The sequence below is a fragment of the Chelonoidis abingdonii genome, chromosome 3, assembly GCF_003597395.2.
Source record: "Chelonoidis abingdonii isolate Lonesome George chromosome 3, CheloAbing_2.0, whole genome shotgun sequence".
Lineage (NCBI taxonomy): Eukaryota > Metazoa > Chordata > Testudines > Testudinidae > Chelonoidis > Chelonoidis abingdonii.
In genome coordinates this window covers 18,541,410-18,557,810 of record NC_133771.1, presented here as the reverse complement: position 1 = coordinate 18,557,810, position 16,401 = coordinate 18,541,410, and the positions used below count along the sequence as shown (strand labels likewise).

The 16,401-nt window shown below is 45.6% G+C and overlaps 2 protein-coding genes across 4 annotated transcripts in view; both read left to right on the top strand.

Annotated features, from left to right (window-relative positions):
• UBXN2A (UBX domain protein 2A) overlaps window positions 1-16,401 on the top strand; it is a 368,202-nt gene that overhangs the window by 174,683 nt on the left and 177,118 nt on the right. The window contains exon 9 of one of the 2 annotated variants that reach the window (XR_012655477.1): window positions 2,655-2,669. The exons of the other annotated variant lie outside the window; for it this stretch is intronic. The gene's annotated coding sequence lies outside the window, so the exon portion shown is untranslated. Of the gene's footprint in view, window positions 1-2,654; window positions 2,670-16,401 lie in introns of those variants that run through there. 2 annotated transcript variants of the gene reach the window in all.
• Window positions 1-16,401, top strand: part of FKBP1B (FKBP prolyl isomerase 1B) — an 89,989-nt gene that overhangs the window by 21,291 nt on the left and 52,297 nt on the right. The window contains exon 1 of one of the 2 annotated variants that reach the window (XM_032784875.2): window positions 6,729-6,911. The exons of the other annotated variant lie outside the window; for it this stretch is intronic. Coding sequence (XP_032640766.1) covers window positions 6,875-6,911 — 37 coding nt within the window. The 5' untranslated portion in view covers window positions 6,729-6,874. Of the gene's footprint in view, window positions 1-6,728; window positions 6,912-16,401 lie in introns of those variants that run through there. 2 annotated transcript variants of the gene reach the window in all.

The window sequence follows — 16,401 nt, the reverse complement described above, 5'->3', positions numbered from 1 at the left end:
TTTACAGTGTTGGTCAGCATGACAGGCAGTGATCTCAACATACTGGGAGCAGCCTAACCATTGTCGAGTTTTTTGTAGATGTCATGGCAAAGAAGAGTTTTAGGAAGAGACTTGAAGGAGAATAATGAGCTAGTTTTGAGATGTTTATGGGAAACTCCTCCCAAGAGTGAGGAGCAGCATGGTGAATGTACGAAGGTTTGAAAATTTAACAAGAGGGCGATGGAGTCTGGCATCTTGTGCTATTTGTAGATAGGAGTCAACCTCTCTATAGTGAATGAGAGATGACAGGTACAGCTCCAATGGAAGGGTGGTGTGTGTGGAGGGCCAGGCCTCATGGGAAGGCACAGGACTTGCCCTCCTGTGAATCCCTTGAATTCTACACAGATTCCTGGGAGTTCACCAGGTTTTGGGCAGACCCTGAGACCTTTCCTGTAGAGAATGGGGGAACCCCACCACCGAAGGCATAATGTATGAGGATCTTTGCAAAGGGATCCTAATTCAGGCTTCCTTCCTCTCAGACCCCTCCCACAGGCTTCTCTGTGGGAGGGAGTAATGTGGGCAAAAGGTGTCCATGCCAATGTATTTACTCTGCAGCATCTTTGACGGCATGAGGTTTGCATGAGTTTTCAGGGGTTAAATTTGACATTAGGAGGTGCCTGAACAGCTGTATGTATATAGTAGAAGACTACTGAAAATAATAAAGGAAAAAAATAATTGAAAAAGCTACAGAAATTAAAACAAGTGCATTCTCAAGTTCTACATACATGCAGTATATGAATGAAAGTCTGATACAATGTACTACGACTCATCATATTTTGCTTCTTCAGCCAGGAGAATAAAAAGTAGAAGTAAATAGACGATTTCCCCTCATTCAGACTGCGTATATTTCTAAAACAAGAACAAGTATTTAATATTTTTTTCATGTGAGTTTGGTGTGCACCGATCTCTACAACACACACACACAAAACATAGACCTGTCATTTGGAATTGTCATGGCAGCACCATAGATTTCCTTTAAAATCTCCTCTCTTACAGCAGCAACGTTAACAATCTGTCACTAACTTAAGACCACCGTAGTGTGATACAAAACGTGAGGATGGGTGTCAAGAACCTGCATAGATAGTGAGCCAGATTCGGATCTCATTAGTAGCATTGTAACTTCTGATTCACATTGGTGTAACTGAGATGAGAACATAGCCTCTTGTTTAGAACGTTTTATTTTCCACCAAGCTGGCAGTTTTCTCTCTTACATAACTGTTCTTATTATAAACAACACCTTGTGAAATACAGAGCACTTTATCCATTCAATGTGAATTGAAGGCTATCAGACCTAGATCCTCAAAGGGGTTTAGATGCCTCCCCATGAGATTTAGATGCCTTTGGGGATCTGGGCCTCAGAGCCACGTGGGAAGTTCTCAGCATCTCATAGGATCAGACTTCATTTTTTATTTTACTCATGGTAAAACAGAGAATAAAACAGTAAATCTTTCGTGGCCAAATCCTGCTCCAAATTAATTAAGTCAATGGTAAAACTTCTGTTGACTTCAACAGAAGCAGGAACCAACCCCATATTGAATAAAATCTTAACAGTAACAGATTCTCCAATATTAATCCAAAGGCATAAATTGTCTAATACAATGTGATATTTTTAACTTCCAAGAATACTACTCTTGAAAGCAACCCACTGCATTTTTAGTTATTTTAGCTGAGGTATCATTTAATATAATAAAGTCAAGAATCTTGAGTAACTTTCTTGAATGCTTGCATTTCTATGCCATTCAGAAAGCAACTGTTTTTAAAAATAGCCTAGCGGTAACAAGCTAACTGAAACAGTGTGAGAAAATGTGCACAATTAATAAAGATACATAATAAGTAACCTGTCAGAACAGATCTACTGGTGACAGTACGTAAATCATATCCTCCTGAGGGGGATATTCTCTCTGCCATTATTGTTCTCTGAATTAGACTTCACCCACTCTGCTGCCAGGAAGATTTTGTGCGTGGATAGCAAATTAGAGTGAAACCTATTGTCATTTTTTAAATACAAGTGTTTCTTTTCTTTTGGCAAGGTAGCTTTCTTTCCCTTAAAAAATATTTATATAAATGTGAGACCCCGGGTTTCCCTCTGCAGATTATACCAGAGTCAAGGACTAGATTAGGAGTCGGCAACCTTTCAGAAGTGGTGTGCCAAGTCTTCATTTATTCACTCTTATTTAAGGTTTCGCATGCCAGTAATACATTTTAACATTTTTAGAAGGTCTCTTTCTATAAGTTTATAATATATAACTAAACAATTGTTGTATTTAAAGTAAATAAAGTTTTTAAAATATTTAAGAAGCTTCATTTAAAACTAAATTAAAATGCAGAGCCCCCCGGACCAGTGGCCAGGACCTGGGCAGTGTGAGTGCCACTAAAAATCAGCTCACGGGCTGCCTTCAGCACACATGCCATAGGTTGCCTACATCTGGACTAGATACTTCAAGTTGAAATTCAGTTTCCTTCTAATTCTTCTCTCAGGTAGGAGGAGATGGGGGGGTGCTTCTTTCTGGAAGTTGCTTTGTGGAATGGTATTGAAAATGGTTTTGTCCTGTCTAAAGTATTTCTCAAATAGTTGCTTAAAACCATTGCCTGCAATGATTCTGTCCCTGCAGTAGACAGTGCTGTAGTTTAGAGGGAACCTTAGAACTGTAGAAAATATATTTGTCATACTGCACAATTCAAAAACTTTGTACCAGAGATGAATTGCTTAATGATCTAAACATAGCTTTGCAGTACTTTGACTCTTTGAAACCGTAGGGTCAAATACTAGTAAGGCTGATTCAGTCTTTTAGCCTTCCAAGGTAGTTAAAGGCGGAAGGGCTAAGTCAACCTTGATAAATAACCGAGTGCCATGAAGATAAGTGTGGGTGTGGGGACGTGTTTTCCAGATGAGACTCGTAAACCTGAGTTTCTTGGTGGACGTTAAAGATCGCTGAAGAACATAAGAACGGCCATACTGGATCTGACCAAAGGTCCATCTAGCCCAGTATCCTATCTTCTGACAGTGGCCAATGCCAGGTGCCCCAGAGGGAATGAACAGAACAGGTAATCATCAAGTGATGCATCCCCTGTCGCCCATTCCCAGCTTCTGGCAAACAGAGGCTAGGGACACCATCCCTGCCAATCTTGGCTAATAGTCATTGATGGACCTATCCTCCATGAACTTATCTATTTCTTTTTTTGAACCCTGTTATAATCTTGGCCTTCAAAACATCCTCTGGCAAGGAGTTCCACAGGTTGACTGTGCATTGTGGGAAAAATACTTCCTTTTGTTTGTTTTAAACCTGTTGCCTATTAATTTCATTTGCTGACCTCTAGTTCTTGTGTTATGAGAAGGTGTAAATAACACTTCTTTATTTACTTTCTCCATGGCAGTCATGATTTTGTAGACCTCTATCATATCCTCCCTTTAGTCCTCTGTTTTCCAAGCTGAAGAGTCTTATTAATCTCTCCTAATAGGGGAAGCCGTCCCATGCCCCAATCATTTTTGTTGTCCTTTTCTGAACCTTTTCCAATTCCAATATATCTTTTTTGAGATAGGGCGACCACATCTGCGCACAGTATTCAAGATGTGAGCGTATTATGGATTTATTGAGAGGCAATATGATATTTTTTGTCTTACTATCTATCCTTTTCTTAATGATTCCCAACATTCTGTTCGCTCTTTTGACTCGATATTTTTCACAAGAGTAAAGGTTTGCCCTGGTGTGTTGGACAAAACTTTCCCTCCTTTACCACTTCTATGCATCAGTTTGCTTGTTGCTCTTCATGCAGCAGGTAGTTGCATTTCATTGATGTTGTATGTATTATGGCTTCAGGCCATTTGGGTTAAAAGGTGAACATGTAAAATATATTTAGAAAGAACAAAAATAAATGCCATGTTGTACATATGAATCCGTGATCTAGTTCCAGTTATTCATTTATTTGGGGGATTTAGAATGTCAGTTGGTTTCTCTTCCATAGTTAGATTTTTCCAGTTGGTTTCTTGGGTTTTTTGTTTTTGTTTTTCTATTATAGTCTGAACTGCTTCCAGTGTGTCTAGCCTGTGACATTTCCCCACCAATAAAAATAGCAAAAGTATAAAGAAAATAATTTTGACGGCGAGAGTGTCTAATGTATTGCATTGTCAATTGTAACCTTTTACAGAATGACCCCATTTTAACCCCCAGTTCTTGATCAAGAAAATGACAACGCTGAACTAAATATTTTGCTTGTTTATAAGTGTGAGTGATTTCTCTTCATTTTTTCTCTCTTTGCAAAATGGATTTGTTTAAAAAAAATTTTTGTCCATTTTCTGCCTTGAAAGACCACATGGCAGAATAATCCTAATTCTTTCTGGGTTAACCCCATAGGTTGTTGTTATTATTTATATGACAGTAGAACTTAGAGACTGTAATTTAGATCAGGGCCCCGTTGTGTTAGGTGCTATATAAGAGACAGTTCCTGCCCCCAAATTCTTTACTAACTAGACAAGGCAGAATTATTATCTCCACACAGAGAGATTAAGTGATTTGCCCCAGATCATAAAGGAATCTGTGTCAGAATTGGGGTATAAATCCAGATCTCCTGAGTTCCTGTGCCTTAACTCTAAGGCCATTCTTCCACCTCCACCCCTTTTTCACTGCCCAGCTTGTAGGAGAAGGACTATGGTTAACATGTTTTGGCTATGTGACTGTGTGTATATGAATTAAGCGATTACTGTGTTAATGCTAAATAGGAGAAATGAGTTGTTCATTTAGTTCTGAAAATGGTTAGCCGTGTTTCTCTCTCATCGAAGTAAGTTCCATAATCTAGGTCCAACACTTGTGAAAGTTCTGTCTCTTTTACTCATGAGCTTTCACATATTGGTCCACAATTTCATGGCTCCAGTAGTTGTTGCTGGAGGTCCTGGTTAAATGGAGGTCCTGGTTGTGGATCTCTCAGGTAACCAACCTCAGTCCCATGAAAGGCTTTGAATATCAGGACAAAGACTATGAACTGGACTCTTTATTCAATGACATCCAGATATTATTGTGATGGAGACCATATGAGCACTTTGCTAGTTAAGGACCCAGTGCAAAGGACAGAGTCCCAAGATGATGTGTTCTTGTCAATCTGCACTGCTAAGCAAATGGGCCACTGTGTTTTGTAGTAGCTGAGACATTTTCAGGGTGTACTCTATTTTAATGCAACTCCCAGTCAGGTTAGGCAGTGGGAGCCAGTTCCAGAGGTGATGTGAGTGACAGAGTGTCCTCTTCCTCTCTCATGTGAGTAGCTGTCTTTTGAAGCAAAAGCCACTTGGAGAAGGAGATGCCTCCACATGCAGATCCATCTTAGAGGCTGTCAGATTCAAATGGGAGCTGATTCTCCTGAGCAGCTGTCACTGACTTTCTGGCAAGTTCTAAGGCAGGTGCAGTAGAGTCCATGACACTAATACTTATAAGAAATATCAGAATCCCTACGGAAATAATAACTACAGCCCTATGACTCACATAGACACTCAGGGGACTGTTTTTAAGTTACACAGAAATATAGTGATTAAGAGAAAAGTGCAAATACAGGTGTAAAATGCCAGACCAGTATAGGCTTGATGCAGGTAATTCTTCCAGTTAAAAAACAAAAATGATCAGACCATTTTTCAGAACCAAAGAAAGAGAATTGTCAGTAAATTATTATTCCCTAAGAGCTGATGGGAATAGGGAGATTCATGTACAGATTCTTGTAGGGGGAAACAGTTTTTCAGGCACAGGTATCTGAAATATGTGTATCTCTTTTTACAACTTTTAAGCCAACATTATGGGAACAATTAACCATTAAATACAGGTTTTAAAAAATGATTTGAAATATATTTTGGTGCATATTTCACTCCCCCACCCCGCCGCCCCACGAACAAGGAAACATGCACACACATACGTCATGCCAGACTGAGGCATGAGTGGTAAACATCACTGTCATTTCAATCTATCCTTGGTGCAGTAAGGATTTCATGCCCTGTCCTCCCCTCCCCTCCTCCTATCCCCCTCCACATCTGCATGTTTGGCATTTTCATCCCTGGTGACTATCCCCTCCTGATTTGATCCCTCCTGATGTAACCAGCAATGAAACTTGGACTGCTCCAAAAGCCACTGGGAACAGCTTTCACATTCCACAAGCAAGCTCCGCTGCCGGTTAGAGGGCATAGAAATGAATTAGAAGCAGTGGGCATTGGTTACACACTATGACAAACAACAGAAGCTCATCATTAGGAAGAGAATGGGAGCCTGGTGCACCAGACACCAAAACGTCTACTGGGGCCATGTGCCACTGGATTGGGGACTACTGAACTGACTACATCTGCCTTGAAGGATGCATTTGGCAGAGGCAGTGCATTCTTCTAGGCAGACAGCACTAGCTTATTCCCCAGCACACACGAGGGGGCATCTTCTGCAGGGCTATTTAAAGAGTATATGCTGTGTGAGAAAGGAGCAAGTACTTCCTGGAAGGGAATAGTATTAAAGTGTTAAGTCCTTAAATGCTTTATGCAGCAGCAAATCCCAGCCAACTACAGCCTGGGAGGCCTGCCTCCACTCCCATCTCCCAACCCCTCTGAGGGACCTGCCTTTCCTGTGCAGCTGGGAAGGGGGATTGGGTGACAGAGTAGGCAGCCCCCACCCATCCCAGCTTTTGCATTGGCTGGAAGCGTGTGATGGGCAGCCGTGATGCTCCTTGTCAGTCAGCTAGGAAGGGGAATGCATTCAGCAGAGAGTCCAGCTGAGCCGTGGCGTGGGGAAGGCAGGGTAGTGCCCAGCTGAACGCAGAGGCTGACCCAGGCAGCAGCAAGAATTGCTCTGTGTTGCCGCAGACCAGCACTGCAATAATGGGAGTGGAAATTGAGACAATCTCCCCCGGAGACGGTAGGGTCTGTCTCTCTCCTGATTTGCTTTTAAGTGGTACTGGGGTGACTGTGATCACAAGAGAGGGAACCCCCAACATCGGGCATGGGGGCGGGATCCGGGATCAAGGGACAGTGCAGAGGAAGGGTTTCTGGAAGTGGAGTGGGAGTCTCGGCTCGGACGAAGAGGGAGCCCAGGAGGGTCTCTTTTACCAAGAGAGTGAGAGAAATCTGAGATCAGAGGCAGCTCCTTGCCAGGATACTCTGGAATCAGAAGAGGAAGGAGTCCAGGGGTCTCTGACTTCAGGAGTGGGGGCGGGAGGTGTATAAGAGGAAGGATGGATATGTGGTCATAGGGGGTAGAAGTACAAGGGTGCCTTGCGTTGGGGGTGGGGATATGGTATCAGAGGAAGCTCAGGAGTCTCTGGGATTAGGAGCAGGATCTAGCATTAGAGAAAACAGTGAGCCTAGGGTCTCCAGAATCAGGAAGGGTTATCTGGAATCACTGCAGCCTCAGGGGCTCTGGCATCAAAAGATGACATGAGACCAGATGAAGGGGAACCTAGGAGTGTCCAGCATCTGAAGAAGAAATAAAAGACTGCAGAGTAGAAAGGGGTGTGGGTGACATCCCTAGTATCAGGGAGGGTAAAAGCCTGAGGGTTCTGCGATCAGATGCTTGGGGGGAAGGTCCCTGGGATCAGAGGAACAGAAGGAAAGCTGACTAGGTACCCTGGGATGAGTAGGCTGCAGTGTCTGCTGCTCCTTTGGTGGCAACAACAGAGGCAGTGAATGGTTTGGGATATTTAAATGGCATTTGCTGACAGCTGCATAAATCCAAGTGCAGTGAAGTAATTTAGTAACGAGAGCAAATTATAGTCCAGTGCACACCCATTTTAAAATGTGAGCCTTAGCTGTCAGCAGCAAAAGCAGGTTCACTTCCGAATCGCACACTGGATCAGGCATTATTGGGGTAGCAGTAGCAAGACAGTTAATTTCTGTAGAGGATGGAAATCAACAAAATAAATGATTGCTGATTAGTGTGGGTGGCTGCGGTGAAAGTTGGCACTTAAGGTGCACAGTAAGAAAGCTTCCCAAATTTATTTCCGAACCTTTTCATGAACCATAGGCCATTTATGTCAGAATCTCTTCGGATGGCACCAGCATTTTGACTGTACTAGCTGTTTCCTCCGCTTTTAAAATACTATTATTGCACCTATAACACTTTATAGTGGCTCCAGATTAAAGAGTATATTAATCTTTGATTTTTATGGGATCATTTTTTCAGAGTGGCTGCTCCAATCTGATGTTAGAACATCATACCATAACTCTTGAAGACAAATGTTATCACCAGGAACTCTAGTTTTCTGTGATAATAACTCCAAAATTCTCTAATAAAAAGATAAAAATCCATGTTTTTCCATCATTCAAATGAAATGCTGAACTTTAGTTTCCCTAGCCACAATATATATAGGTATCAGTTGAGCACAATGTTTTACAAATATATTTACAGTTTTTAAACTGTCAGACAGAGCCCTGCCACCCAGGGCAGAAAGCCAGACACGTGCCCACTCTCCTGATTATCTGATCTGACCCTAGTCTCAATTAGATTGGATAATCAGGGTTCTACTACACCTGTTTTTATCTTTTCACAAAATGTAAAAACTAACGATTCTCTGTAAAAATGCAAATCTCTAATTTTTCCATGGCAAACGGATTTCTAGAATCTCTTGCCATTACTAATATAGAGCCATACGTATCTATATAATAGGTCAAATTCATCCTCAGCTTAACTCTGTTGGCCCAACATAATTTCCTCCCTTGCCTAGGCCTTTTAACTGTCTTCTCCATCTACCATTGTTTACCTCTGTGGGCCAGATTCTGCTCCAATTTACAGTGCTCTAAATTCAGAGTAACTCCATTGATGTACATACTGTTATACTATTATAAGTGTAAGTAAGGGCAGAATTTAGCCTTGTCATTTTATTATTCATCTCTAGAGTGTATTGGGATATGTTTTGTGTGAAAGATGCTCTTCAAAATAAAGTTATAAATGTGATTTCTTCTGGTTGCAAATGTTGTACTCAAAGTACTATACGGGATCTTTTCAGGGGGATTAAGGCAAAACGCCACATTTATTAGTAATACAGGTATTAATTAATACTCTATCATATGCATATGATATATTACAGTCATGCATTCACACACACACACAGACACAAACACACTCCGTCTTGCTGTTGTTACCAACTAGTTGCTCCCCTTAACTGCACTGGCCAGGTGAGTTAGATGGGGGAGGGGTGGAGCCGGGCTTCTGCCGATCCGGATCGATGCTCCGATGGTGACAAGACGAGACCCAGGGTCCTTCTGCAAGACACCTTGTATTTATAGCAGCTTCCCTCTTATGCAAATCCAGACCAGATTCAAAATCTGGGTCTGTGTCCGTTGGTCTGTGCTTTGTGCTGCTTTTTTTTCTGGGTGTTGTCCCAATGCTGCTCAAAGAGGGCGTTTTCTAAAGAAGGTGCTTGCTTCTAATCCCTGAGGTCGTCAATATGTCTGCTTTTCTTTATTGGGCCCACTTGACAAGTTGTATTGTCCTTTGCTCTGGCTTCCATTCCCTCTTTAACTGTTGTAGCTGTCTGGAGGTGGGTGTCTTCCAAGCCTCACTCATTCACACCTCATTCAGTCAATGGGGCAATTGATTACAGGGGGGGGGGGGAGATCTTATTCTACTTCTAGCAAAAAGGCACATGTTTCTTTCACTTTAACTATACTATCCTTAGGGGCTAGAACATTTGATACAAAGTTTTCTACCAATTTTCTAATACAAAGTTGTATGAGAGAGGCACAATGCCAAGTCATATGAAATACAAAATCAAACAGTGAACAGAAGTTACAATGCAGGCAAGTGTAGTGAATGGTGAACAGAAGTTACATTAATAAAGTGAACAATTAAAAACAATTTCATTTATCAGTTCTACACAAATCTTAATCCAATCCAGTTGATTTAAACAGTGTCATTAAAACCAAAACCAGTAAGCACTGTTGCCTTCAGATCCACTCAGAAGTCAATTTGCTGTCGTGACTCGTTGATGGTCTTAACATCTTTGGGCCTAATTCAGCCTTGGTATAAGATGATGCATCTCCATTGGTAAAGTATTGCACCAATTTATAGCAGGGTGGAATATGGGCCACTGATCACTTGTATCACACTCTTTCTGATCTACTTCCACACTGAATGGTGCATCGTACCCGGTGCTGTTATTAGTTGTGGTTTTCCAGAAGTGCCTATTGTGATCGGGGCCGCATTGTGTTAGGCTTTGTACAGAGACAGGTAGAGTATGTTTACACTGCAGTGTAAACCCAAGGTTAGTGGGTTAGTGGGAATTCATGGACCCTGTCTTTAAAAGCTCAGGGTTTGAGCATCCACACTAATTGGTGACTTTAGGTTAAGAATTTTTGACCCTGGGCCCCACACCAGGGCTCCAATCCACTAATGGCAAGGCAGGCTGCCTTTACCCTGCCCTTCGGCCCTAACCTGGAGTCTCTCCAACACCCCAAACCCCTCAGCCCCAGCCAGAGCCCTCATCCCCCCGCATCCTAATCCTCATCCCCAGTCCTGAGTGCCCCCGCATCATGAACCCCTCATCCCCTTGCACCCTAATCCTCATCCTCAGCCAGAGCCCTCATCCCCCTGCACCCTAATCCTCATCTCCAGACAGAGCCCTCATCCCCCTGCACCCTAATCCTCAGCCCCAGCCCTGAGCCCCCCCTGCAGCGTGAACCCCTCATCCTCAGCCCCACAGCCCTAACCCCTGCACCCTAATCCTCTGCCCCAGCCCTGAGACCCCCCGCAGCATGAACCCCTCATCCTCAGCCCCACAGCCCTCACCCCACACCCCAAACCTCTACCCTAGCCCTGAGCCCCCTCCTGCATCGTGAACCCCTCATCCCCCAGTCTGAACCTTCATCCTCCTGCACCCTAAATCCTCTGCCCCAACCCTGAGCCACCCTGCATCATGAACCCCTCATTCTCAGCCCCAACCTTCATCCCTCTGCACCCTGATCCTCTGCTCCAGCCCTGAGGCCCCCCCCCGCAGCATGAACCCCTCATTCTCAGCCCCAACCCTCATCCCTCTGCACCCTGATCCTCTGCCGCAGCCCTGAGTGCCCCACCGCATCATGAAGCCCTCATCCTCAGCCCCAACCCTCATCCCTCTGCACCATAATCCTCTGCCCCAGCCCTGAGCCCCCCCTGCAGCATGAACCCCTCATCCCCCAGCCAGAACCCTCATCCCCTCGCACCCTAATCCTCTGCCCCAGCTCTGAGCCCCCCCACGTCATGAACCCCTCATCCTCAGCCCTACAGCCCTCACCCCTGCACTTCCTCCTATCCCCAAACTCCCTCCCAGAGGGTGCACCCCCTCCCCATTCCCACGCACCCCTTCCCACCCCCAAACTCCCTCTCAGAGCCTGCACCCCTCACCCCTTCCTATGCCCCCACCCCCAGTCCAGAGCCTACACCCGAACTCCATCCCAAAGCCTGCACCCCTCACCCCGTCCTGCACACCCAACCCCTGTCCCAGCCCGGATCCTGCAACAAGCACCCAAACTCCATCCCTAAGCCTGCACCCTGCACCCCTCCTACACCCTAATCCCCAGTCCAGGATCTGCACCCCAGACCTCCCCCCCTCAAGGTCCCTCCCAGAGCCTTAGGCAGGTGGAGGCAGAGTTTGCGGGGGCAGGTTCTGGGCACCACCAAAATTTCTACAAACTTGCCTCCCATGATTGCAGCTCACCAACACATTCTGCTGAGCTGTCCTTTTGGTCTGCACCTCCCAGCAGTCAGAACAGGAATGTGATGCGGCACGGCCACGGTTTGTCCCGCAGCGGGGCTGTGGGATATCCCACCGCCTCGCGGTTAGTAGCCTTAAGCCCGGGCCCTGGTCAGGGTGGGGCAACAACCAATGTGAGTCACTACACTCGGGCCCTTAGGCAGGGCTGAGCAATACCAGTTCTCGGCCCGGCTCTTAGGCCAGGGCGGGGCAGCAAACACAGAGTCACTGTGCTCAGGCCCTCAGGCAGGGCTGAGCAGCAATAGCAGGTTTCAGCCTACTCAGGCCAGGGAAAGGGGGAGTCTGCCACCCTTGGAAGAGTGGCAGGGGGAACGCAGGCCTTCCCACTCCACTGCATCCTGGCCTGGGGCCCTAGCAGCAGCGCGGAGTCGCTGCTGTCAGTGGGGACCTGGCCGCAACACACTGACATTGGTTCTGGCAGTGTTGCAGCCAGACTGGGGTCGGCTGCCCCTGGGCCACTTCCACTCTCCCCCTCATCGAGTACCTGAGTCGTCGTGGTGTCAGCAGAGGGGTCAACCACCATCGGCTCCTCAGGGTAAGTGTTCACGGGTGGGCTCAGCGGGTCCTCGGGGTAGCTGGAGCGGGGCGGTCCTGGCCAGTCCTCCTTGGGATCGCTGGCGCGGGGCAGACTCAGCTTTTCCTCCAGGTAGCTGGCGCGGGGAAGGCTCAGCCAGTCCTCCTCGGGGTAGCGAGCGTGGGGCAGGCTCGGCTGGTCGGGCGTGAGCGTCGGCGAGCAGGGGCCACAGACCTCTGGCCGCTGCGGGAGCTGGGGCCGCACTGAGTTCTGTGGGTCAGCTTTTGTACTTCCGGGTCTGCGCCGTGACCTCTGAGGGGCGGGCGCAGGTCCTGGTGGCCCCGCCCACAGCGGGGTTGGGAAAGGTTTGTCCCACAGCGGGGCCATGGGATATCCCACTGCCTCACTACAAGGAACATGGAGTCATCATTTGAAGAACTTTTCTTGCTTGGGCTTTTGCTCCTGTTTCAGGAAATGGGCAGAGCTTTCATGAGATGCTGGTGGACATTTTGGTGGCATTTTCTGACCCACTGAAGGCACCTGCCAGAGCTAATGATGGAGGAGGAGGTGGAGGATACAGACATCGAAAACTCGAACCGGCTGATGCTCCTCATGACTTTTGGTATAGCTGCTGATGCCCTGTATGTACACCTGTGCTTCTGGAGCTGGGCCACAAGCACAGATTGGTAGGATCACATCGTCATGCGGACCTGGAATGATCAACAGTGGGTCCAGAACTTTTGCATGAAGAAAGCTACATTTCTGGTGCTTTGTGAGCAGCTTACCTTGACCCTCCAGCATCTCAGCATACTCATGAGGGTGACCATACTGGACCTGAAGCCGGTTGTTATAGCTATCTGGAAGCTGGGTACCCCAGACTGCTACAGGTCTGTTGCGAAATGTTTGGTGTTGGAAAGTCAACTCTGGATAAAGTGGAAGCAGAAGTTTTTGAGGCAGTCAGGCATGTGATTTACCCAAAGATGATGGGCATAAACAATCGGCAGCAGATGTGGCGGTGATCCCTTGATTCGAGGATGATTGCTACCACGGATGTACATATGGGTCCTGAGATGACTCAGGAGTCCGATCCTGGAACCACAGATCCGTCCACAGTAGGTGCAGATGTTTCCTGTCGGGCCAGCTGCCTTCTGGGAGAAAGTTCTTTCTTTCTGCTTCCTTCTCTCCCTCTTTTCAGCTTTGAGGGCAAGGCGCTTCTTCTCGAAGTAGGCCACTGCCTGATGGAGGATGTGGCACCATTGGGGTTGGTTGGTGGCTTGCTCCTCCCAGCTTGTAATGTCCACAGCAGTTTTCTTGAGATATGGTTTTAATGTGTCTTTGTAATGATCTCTGACTGTAGGTCAGCTGAGAGTAGAGGGCTTGTTTTGGCAGGTGAGAATCTGGCATCCACACACAATGTCCAACCCAGTGGAGTTGGTGCATAAAGCTCATTCCTTCAATGCTGGTGATATTGGCTTCAGTGAGGATTCTGGCGTTAGTGCAGCGAGCTTCCCACTTGATGTGAAGGGTTTTCCACTGGTCGATAGTCTACCTTCATGGACAGACTGGGACACTATTCCCACCAAATGGCATTGTCATAAATGGAATTACTGTCCCCAACTGCTATTCTAGGGAAACCTCGCATACTCCCTTTCTGCCCTGGCCTATGAAACCATATACTGATTTCAGAGGGCCTTGCAAAAGAAAGTTTAATTACTCTCTCCAAAGGTGTAGAATGGTGGTTGAATGTGCGTTTGGCAACTTGAAATCCTGCTGGCATAGTCTACAGACCCATTTGGAGTTCAGTGTCATCAGTGATGTCTGATTTATTGTGCCTTGCTGGGCTTTTCACAGTCTTTGTGCCGTCAAATGAGCCATTTGCCCCTGAATGGACCTATGACGGTAATGGACTGCTGAACCAGTACATTCAACCAGAAAGTGCACTGGTCTCACAGCTGGAACAGGCAACGGAAATCAGGGATGCTCTGTGATCCCACATTATGGACTTGCATGGACCAGTGGAAGAAGGAGAATAGTACATTTATAAAAGCAGCAAAGAGTCCTGTGGCACCTTATAGACTAACAGACGTTTTGGAGCATGAGCTTTCGTGGGTGAATATCCACTTCATCAGATGCATGATTCACCCACGAAAGCTCATGCTCCAAAACGTCTGTTAGTCTATAAGGTGCTACAGGACTCTTTGCTGCTTTTACAGATCCAGACTAACACGGCTACCCCTCTGATACTTAGTATATTTATGAATGTTTTTGAATATTTACAGTAAATGAGGCACTATCACGCCATTCAATGAAAGGGAGTGCACTGTCACTGTACACAGTGAATGGGGGAGGTAGTGATAGTCATAAATTTTTATTTCAGATGACATGACTGTTAATGTAATGTGTGTGGGGGAGCAGTGTGTTTACTGTTGATTGCTGTACAAAGCTGTATGGAGAAATTGTTTGGATACAACTTTTGCCTTACCCTGTGGTTATCTTTAAGATTCAAAATACACATTATAAGATGTGATGTAGTGAGTGCAATTAACTTTCCTAATAAAATACAAATCTATATTTATATTATAAAAATAACAATATTAGAGCATTGCCAGGCAGGCCTGCATACTAAAACAACAGTAATAAACCAACACCACCCAACCATGGAATTGTCCAAAGTGCTCCTGGTGTGCAGCTCATGGTACTGTAGACTGGACTCACGCCATGGTGTGGGCACAGCAGGAGCCTGCAATCTTGTGGCCATTAGCGAAAGCAGCCACTCAAACAGGTTTTTCTGCTGTACTCTCATATCTTCCTTCAGCCGATGTTCTTGTTCCTGGGACTGAAACGCAGGTGTCTGCTCCCGTGCTGCAATTCTGTCCTTGGCATGTATGCTGCTGAAGTATGCAAACTTATGGTAACTGAACAGCACATCTGTGAGGGGAGTGGCTGGTCAGCTACCGAGCTGACCCTGGAAAATACATCCTTCCTCTGAATGTGACTACCTATCTGGAGTTCCTGCTATGGGAAAAGTTTGCAGCTATCGGCACCCAGATTGCCCCGCTCAGGACTCTTTCACCCCACACCTGGATCCCCCCATACTAAGCCCCTCCACACTTTGATCCTGCCAGGCTGAGCCTGCTTGCCCCACACCTGGATCAGGAGAGAGGACTGGGTGTACGTGTGAGACTCTGTCCTTCTAGCTCACTGTGGAGCTGTATAGATGTGCTAATATGCCCAGTAAGGAATCTAATTGTCAAAAAAACATTTCCTGAATCTTTTTTGTTGTCTGTATTGTTACAGACATGCTTGCTGACAGGTATTTTGAAAGAAATTATCAAAATAATTGCAAATGGTGTGATTATACTGTGTTATTTTGACAAATAGAATATTCAGAATTTTGCAGAATTTTAAAATATTGTGCACATAATTTTTTTTTTGGTGTAGAATTTTTAATTTTTTTGATGTAGGATTCCCCCAGGAGTAATCTGCCAGACAATAGGTTGTAAGGACACCACTACTACCATTTTGTATTGTGATTCTCTGGTGAACCTACCTGTCTCAATGCTTTGCCTATCATAGGCTTTGTTCTCCTGCCATTTGCAGTTCATGGTGTTTGGCCTTGGCGCACTACCTTGTTATGCATTATTGGGTGTCTCAGCTCATAGCCTATATAATGTACAACCCATAAGCACACTGCAGTCAGTCAGAAGAGGCAACAGAAGGCAGGCAGGATGAGCTCATGCTCCTACCTGAATCCCCAGTTTATGGTTTCCTGACCCTGCTGTTCTGTAGTGATGGGGCCTTCTGATGGATTATGGATCAAAGTTCTGTTGAATCTGAGACCTCTGTCTGCCAGTTCAGATACACAAATCAATGGTGCCATTATTAGGAGGGTTTTGGGTACATCCTGAAAAATGGCCCTTTAGCTGTATTTTAGCAATATATAGAGTGGGAGGATGGAGAAGGTGACTCTTATCAGTGGCAGGGAAATCATTCAGACCTCTTGCCCATGGTGTCAAAATATTAACACGAGGCTACCAAGATCTCTCTTCACCCATCACTGCTTTACTATCTCATGTGACTGCAGATCTGAAAATGTATTTGCAGTGTATGAGAGGATTTTTTTTTAAATCATCGCCGCTTGCTAA